Source organism: Lolium perenne, chromosome 5, assembly GCF_019359855.2.
Source record: "Lolium perenne isolate Kyuss_39 chromosome 5, Kyuss_2.0, whole genome shotgun sequence".
Classification (NCBI taxonomy): domain Eukaryota; kingdom Viridiplantae; phylum Streptophyta; class Magnoliopsida; order Poales; family Poaceae; genus Lolium; species Lolium perenne.
In genome coordinates, this window is record NC_067248.2 from 173033664 (window position 1) to 173040801 (window position 7138).

Consider the following 7138-nt stretch of genomic DNA (forward strand, 5'->3'; position numbering starts at 1 on the left):
TACAGCGTGTGTTCCATTTTTTTTTTTTTTTTTTTTTTTGAACAGGGGAAAGGCCCGGAAGGGCCTAGTGCTGCATTAATCCATCGTCGGTGGAGTTACAATATTTAAACAGGACCCAGAAAGAACAAAAATTACAGCATAGTCCTGGAAATTAGCACAAAGGACCCTAAAAAGTAAATTTAGAAAGCAATCAGGTCCTTCTTCTCCACCGCAGCAACAGAGACTCCGCCGCCGGCCACCCTTCTTCTCACCGGGGATGATACCACTTGGGAGACGAAGACTGTTGAACGCCGCCGGGAATCCCTCAAAGGGCCTCCACCTTGGAGGTTTGTTGGAAGAGTAGCCACCGTCACATGGCTTTGGAGGGCCGCCATTCGGCCTGAAAAAGCAGAGGCAAGACAGCCAGCGCTGTCGCCTGTCCCCTACTATAGAGCTCCATGAAGTTGCAGCATCAGAAGATCCCCACCATGCAGGTTGATGTAGAACGGCGCCCCACCAGCCCCCTCCTCCATCTCCTTGATGGTTGAAGAAGAGAGGAAGGATAGAAGCTCCACACGCACCTGCACAGCACCATGCCTCCAGACCAAGATCTGGAGGACAAACCGCGAGCTTATTGGGGGGATGCGCCATGGGAGGTCCTTCTAGCAGCAGCACGCACCACGCCGCCGCCGCCACCAAGATTCCCACTGCAAGCTGTCGCACGCTGCTCGGCCGCGTCGACAGCACGCATCCAAACGGCATCTCGCCAGACACAGGCATCACGCCCAACTCCCTAATGGAGAAACTCACCCTACTGCTACTATACACAGGAAAGCACCGTGCACCTCCCCCATCTCGACTCCATCCAGCTACGCCGGCGGAGCAGATCCGGGAGCGTGTGTTCCATTGAAGCTGCGCTTCCATTCAGGGCAGAGGATGATGATTTTTTTTGTGAACTTGCATTGTCTTCCGGCTGTTTACTTTCGATAGTTTTACTCGCATTCACGACCATTTCTGCTGAATATATTTCGTTGTGACCGAAATGAAATGTTGATATGATCCCTGGGGTCATGGAGAGCCTCAAGGTGATCGAGAAGCTTTCCTCTGGGAGGATCGCCAAATATGCTTTCAATTACGCTTACCTTAACTGCGAAAGAAAGTCGTGGCAGTGCATGAAGTATAGAGAGATCATTGTTGATGATTGTTGTATGTAATTCATTACAATTTAAAAAGGCTGAACAATTTGACTAATCTTCACGGTAATTTAGCTGCAGGTTCAGGTGTCATGCATGCATGGAGATGATTGTAAGGATTAAGCCCAAGTTCAATATTTTTTTAACATAATGCCACTTCAAATATAGGCGTTCCCAAGTTCATGCATAAAGTTAAGGAATGATGGAAGTCACACCAGGAACAGTGTTGCTTCCTGAAGTGTATATACCAGTACAGTCAGCAGTCTAACAGATTATGAAACAATGGTGTCAAATAATTCAGTCAAAACAAATGCCCCAGTTTAAGCTGCTGATGTGCAAAATAAATAGAACAATTACTAACAAACAAATCTGAAATTAACATCGGTTCCCTTTATTTATCAATATACTTGGGCGAAACGCCATTATTCCTCACTGAGCAGGGAGACAGATGCAGCTACGTCCGAGAGATACAAGGCCCACCGCAAACGACTATAGAAAAACATCGCATCATCATGAAGATACAAAAAGATGGTGATCAGGCATCTCTCCTGGCCCTAACCGGTGTTTTGCAGACCGGCAGCAACGCCCTTCATGGTCAAGATGAGGGTGTCCTCCAGCCCCGGGGCGTACTCGCTGGCCGGGTTCAGCGTCACAAGCTCGGAAGCCGGCTTGCTTGTGTCCATAACCTCCTTTGAAAGATGGGGCCGCAGTGCGACGTGGTAGTCTGGGTCACGGATCCGCTTCAATGTGTAGGCCTGGCATACGTTCATGGTGGTGATGTACGCATCACGGAGGCGGAGCCGCTGCTTCAGGTAGGGATCACCTTCAAGAAGATCCTTGTGTCCAGCAACCTGAAATCAAGAAAGCCAGTTTTGTTACTATTATTCTCACATCTGGTTTGGAAGAGTTTTCAACGCTAGAGTTTGTGGTTGAACAGCATAGAAGATTTCTGAATTTAAGTAAAACACACCTGAAGAAGAAGCTGCTGGGTCTCTTCATAATTGGCCCTCAGCTTGTCACCCAGTGGCTGTAGCTCCTCTGAAACCAGGAGCCTGTCATACAAGGCAGCAATGCCAGGGTTACCCTTGGCGAACACCATCTCAACAAGATCGATCGTGACCCTGAAAAATGGCCACTCGTTGTACATCTCCTGGAGCATATGGAAATTTCTGATGTCCTTCTTGAGGATATGCTTGAATGCGCCACCAAAGCCCAACCAGACTGGAAGGTGGAACCGTGTCTGCGTCCATGCGAAGATCCATGGAATTGCACGGAGTGATTCAATGCCACCACTTGGTTTTCTCTTTGATGGCCTGCTTCCTATATTCATCCTGCCATACTCTGTTTCTGGTGTTGCCTGTCAAACAAACATCAGAGTAAATATAAACTTAAGGTTCGGGTTTGCAATATATTCAAAGTTCTATTTCGAGCACTAAATATTTTTTCTAGCGCTGATGGGCAATGCAATCAAAGGCTTACAAGGCGGAAATACTCGACGAAGCGTGGTTCTTGGAAGACGATTGACCGATATTCCTCAGTTGCCACCACAGCCATCTCATCAAGAAGAGCTCGCCACTCTGGCTTTGGTGAAATGGGTGGGCGCATCCCATGTTCAAGAGTAGCAGCTGTGAAACGCTGCAGCGTCCTAAAGCACAAGTGTTCCTCCCCAAAGCTCTGCTCAATAACTTCACCTTGAACAGTCACCCGGAGTGATCCGTTGATTGTGTCTGGTGGCTGAGACAGGATGGCAAGGTGAGTAGGGCCACCACCCCTGCCAACAGTCCCACCTCGCCCATGGAACATTGTCAACTTCACTCCAAATTGCTTAGCGACCTTGACAAGGTCCTCCTGAGCCTTGTACATCTGCCAAGCTGCTGAGAGACGTCCAGCATCCTTACCGGAGTCTGAATACCCAATCATCACCTCCTGCTTGCCGTTGACTCTTGCTCTGTACCAATCTATCGAGAAGAGTCTGGCCAATGCTGCTGGGGCAGACTCAAGATCGGCCAACTTCTCAAACAGGGGGACAACTCTAAGTGGTGTCTTGACATGGCACTCACGTTGAAGGAGCTCCACAGCAAGAACATCTGAAGGAGCTGTTGCCATAGAAATGACGTATGCTCCAAAGCTGTCAGCAGGTAGCTCAGCAATGACTTGGAACGTGTCTAGAACATCAGCAACTTCCTCTGACCTGGGAAGGTCTGATCCAAATAATGGACGCTTCCCGTTGAGTTCAGACAACAGCCATTCCTGACGACGTTCCTCAGACCACTCGCGATACGATCCTAGCCCTAGGTGTGTGGTGATGGCATCAATGACATCAGTGTGCCTTTCAGACTCTTGCCTAATGTCAAGCTTCACAAGGGAAAGTCCAAAGGTAGATACTTGGCGCAGGAAATCAAGAAGGGTTCCATCAGCAATAACACGGTCACCACAGGCACACAGCGACCTGTAACATAACTCCAATGGCTCTAGTAGCTGCAACAAAAACAGCATATATTAAACCAACATTTATCTACCAAGCAAATTAAAAGACCATTTATATTCCTTAAGACATTACTCAACCTGCTCAACATTTGTCAGGGTTGCATCCTCAGGGATGTCAGAGTGTCCACTGGATAACAACTCACGTGATCTCTCACGGGTGTTGTAAAGATTATCCCTGACATCACTCAGTATTACCCGATATGGCTCATTTGGAGGAACCTTCTTCCAGAACTCTACATAAGAGATGAACAACGAATTAACAACTAATGCTTACAGAATGCCTATTATAACAACATATCATTAAGCTTTTCTAAAAGCTGTTACTGATACGTACCTATGTAGTGCTTCGCATCTTTCTTAGAAGAGCGATGCAACTCATCAGCTCGTGACCGTAGCTCATCATTGCAACGCCACATTGACAACTGTAATCATTTGACATTTTATCAATTCTAATGAACATATATATATATATATATATAAACTGCACCTAAACGAAATCAAGCAAATGCTACCTCAAACATGAGATCCTCAATTTGTGCACAATACAAATTTGCTGCCATCATTCTCGCAAGCAAGCAGACGTCCCTTGTAACCTCTGGTGTCACTCTTGGATTTCCTGCATTTGTAAAGGTGTTAGTTCACAATGCACAAACAGTTGAAGTTATATATAGTTCGATATTGAACCATGGTGTGAACATAGGGATACATAGCATGTAGCAATCTAAATATCTAACAGACGCCAACATAGTAAAATGATCACTGTGACTGTAAAAATCATCTCACTGATGTACACTGCTAAGAATCACAAGACACAAAAATTACAGTTATTTCACTCACCATCACGATCTCCTCCCATCCAAGAAGAGAACTGGATAAGAGGAGCATTATAAGGAACACGCTCATTGATCCCAATGTTCTTCAATGCAGTGTCAACACGGCGTAGGAACTTTGGAACACCCTTCCATATTGTCTCATGGAAGTAGCTCATACCAGCACGCATTTCATCTTGTGGAGTGGGCTGAGTCCTTCGGATCTCATCAGTTCTAAAGGCGGCTTGGATCTGAAAAGGAGGATTTCAGGTTAAGTGTAAGAATAGATCTAATTAGTCTGACGGTGCAAAGACTAGTGTGACTGCATTGTCTCGTAATCATCGTTGCCTTATGAACAGCAAGAAAATCAACATAGGGATCACAATAAGCACCTCTCTCTGGAGAGCCTCATCGAGCTCCTGCTTGTCATCTGGAGTAATATCCTTTGAGTATAGTTGGACCAAACAGTCCCGGATCCTGAAATAAGTTATTGGAATCAAGATCAACATATAGAAACTGTATCATGCTAGTATCAGGAAACTTTTTAGCTAACAAACCTCGAATGCTTCTGGAGCAATGACCGCCTTACAGATTGTGTTGGATGAGCAGTCAAAACCAGATCAACAGTCTGATTCTTGAGGGCATCAAAGACCTCAGCAGGGGACTTCTTCATGTCAACAACGAGCCTCTTAAGGGTTTCCTCAATGTCAGATTCCGTGATTGCTGAATTCTCCTCAGCAAAGCCTCCCTTCTTGAGCTTAACTCTCCTCCTGTATGCAATCTGCACTTCCTCGGCCAAGTTGGCCAAGTTAAGCATGTGAGAAAATGCTTTGGCAATCACAATGGAGTCGCCAGGATCCAAGCTTGTTATCATCTCTCCGAGTTCATCAAGCTTCTGCAGGTCATGCTTTTGTTCATATTCAGCAGCCACCTCATAGCATTCTTGGACCTATACATTGCAAAATTTCATTTAAGTATGTCCATCAACATAATATATAGATAGGCTGTGTTCTTAATACAAACACAAGCAGCGATATAAAGAATAATCAAGCACACCAGAAACTTAATTATTTATGTCTAACAGGTTGTGACTTGAGGAAGTCAACAAAATTCAACATGTAGTCACCACTGCTAAAAATTATTAGAGGCTCTCCTATATGCACAAGTGATGGGCAATGCCGTTTGGGAACGATACTTCTGTATATGAATATGATCAACACTTAAATCTCAGATCTCCTAAGAGGTCCATACGTCGGTGTCTGGACTCTGAACAGTTTAAGTCAACTGGTACATCCAGAATAAATCGGTTCATCTTCTGTGAGATAAGAATAATGAAGTGACACTTTGAGTTATCAGTTGACTGGATCCAATTCCGTAATACGATTACTCTAGTTATTACAACCGCTAAGTCAAGCTGTTTGGGCCCCATACATGACCAACAAAAGATCCATCACACCTGACAGCTGTGGCAATTTCCACAGATGAAGTTAGGTTTGACTTACACTATGTGAGATTCAATCTACTCCAAGATTAAGAATAAACCAAAATTTTGTTTGTGGCTGAACAATTTGAGCACCAAACACATAAAAACCAACAGCCGGATCACCCTCCAATACTTCACAACACCAAATTAAGCAGAATCTACTCCCATCAACAGTTAATCCAAAGTCAACCTCACCCCCGCGTTACTCAGCTGAACTCCAAACACGAAGCGCCACATGTCGATCGGAAGCGAAAGTTCAGACGAACCAAAGACAACAGCTAGTAGTAGTAGTAGTAATAGTAGTAGTATATGAGATTCTAGAATAATCAAATTGGACTAATCAGAGCAGTATTCCAAAAATTAACAGAAAACGGCACATAAATTAGCAGGGGAAGACGATCTGCTAAGTGTATTGTAGAAAAAAAGATCTACTGAGCACAAAAATAACGAAATAAGTTTTGTAGGCAATAAAAACAGAGCATCGAAAAACATCAATCTCCATCAGGGCTTAAATCCAAAGTCAGCACAAATCCCGCATTACTAAGCTGAACTCTAACAACGACTGCACGAAGCCGCCACACGTCATGAGTATGCACAGTACAACAAGTGGAGAGTCAAGATTGGACTGGATCCGGGCCGAGATCGAAGCGGCAAGAAACATTGCATACCATCTCCCTGAGGTCGTCGCCGTGGAGGCCCTGCAGGACGTCGAGGAAGCGGTCGAGGAGGAGCGCGTCGTACTCGATGAGCTTGTCGTCCTCGGACAGCTTGCCCGGCACGAGCAGCCGCAGCTGCGCGTCGATCGACGACAGCCGCTCGATCTTGCCGCTGCCGGCCGACGCCAGCGACGCCATGGCCGCACCTCCGGCCCGGGTGGACTCGAAGAGCCGGAGGAAGTCGAACTCGCCGGCTCCTGGAGGCCGGAAACGCGGTGGGGGCAGAGCGAGATTGGGGACGGTGTGTGGTTGTGGCCCGGACTGTGGAGGTTCGACTATGGGTGATGACTATTTATAGAAGAAGGCGGATGATACCCTCGTGATTCGCTGCGACAAGGAGAGATTTCGGGAAGATTGGTGGTAGTTTATGGAAACATGTTCAATTCTGAGGATTATGATTTGTAATTCGATAGGATTGTGATTACATACTTTACCAATTGTATTGTATTACGGACGGAACACCAAATGTCC

At 45.9% G+C, this 7138-nt stretch overlaps 1 protein-coding gene across 1 annotated transcript; it reads right to left on the minus strand.

Moving 5' to 3' along the window:
• Window positions 1–1542: 1542 nt before the first annotated feature.
• On the minus strand, window positions 1543–6937 carry LOC127300633 (phosphoenolpyruvate carboxylase 2). Its single transcript, XM_051330775.2, has 10 exons — window positions 6620–6937; window positions 5026–5417; window positions 4861–4945; window positions 4497–4719; window positions 4172–4275; window positions 3994–4081; window positions 3738–3892; window positions 2652–3650; window positions 2143–2529; window positions 1543–2023 (listed from the first exon to the last, which is right to left on the minus strand). The coding sequence occupies exons 1-10, from the start codon at window positions 6803–6805 to the stop codon at window positions 1727–1729; spliced, it is 2916 nt and encodes a 971-aa protein (XP_051186735.1). The 5' UTR covers window positions 6806–6937; the 3' UTR covers window positions 1543–1726.
• Window positions 6938–7138: the final 201 nt, after the last annotated feature.

Excerpts from the sequence above, each read along its gene's own strand:
- LOC127300633 (XM_051330775.2), bottom strand. The coding sequence starts at position 6,805 with ATGGCGTCGCTGGCGTCGGCCGGCAGCGGCAAGATCGAGCGGCTGTCG. Across the intron at positions 5,418-6,619 it reads GCGACGACCTCAGGGAGATG|GTCCAAGAATGCTATGAGGT; the intron begins GTATGCAATGTT and ends TGCAATGTATAG. Across the intron at positions 3,893-3,993 it reads AGATGCGAAGCACTACATAG|AGTTCTGGAAGAAGGTTCCT; the intron begins GTACGTATCAGT and ends TCTCTTATGTAG.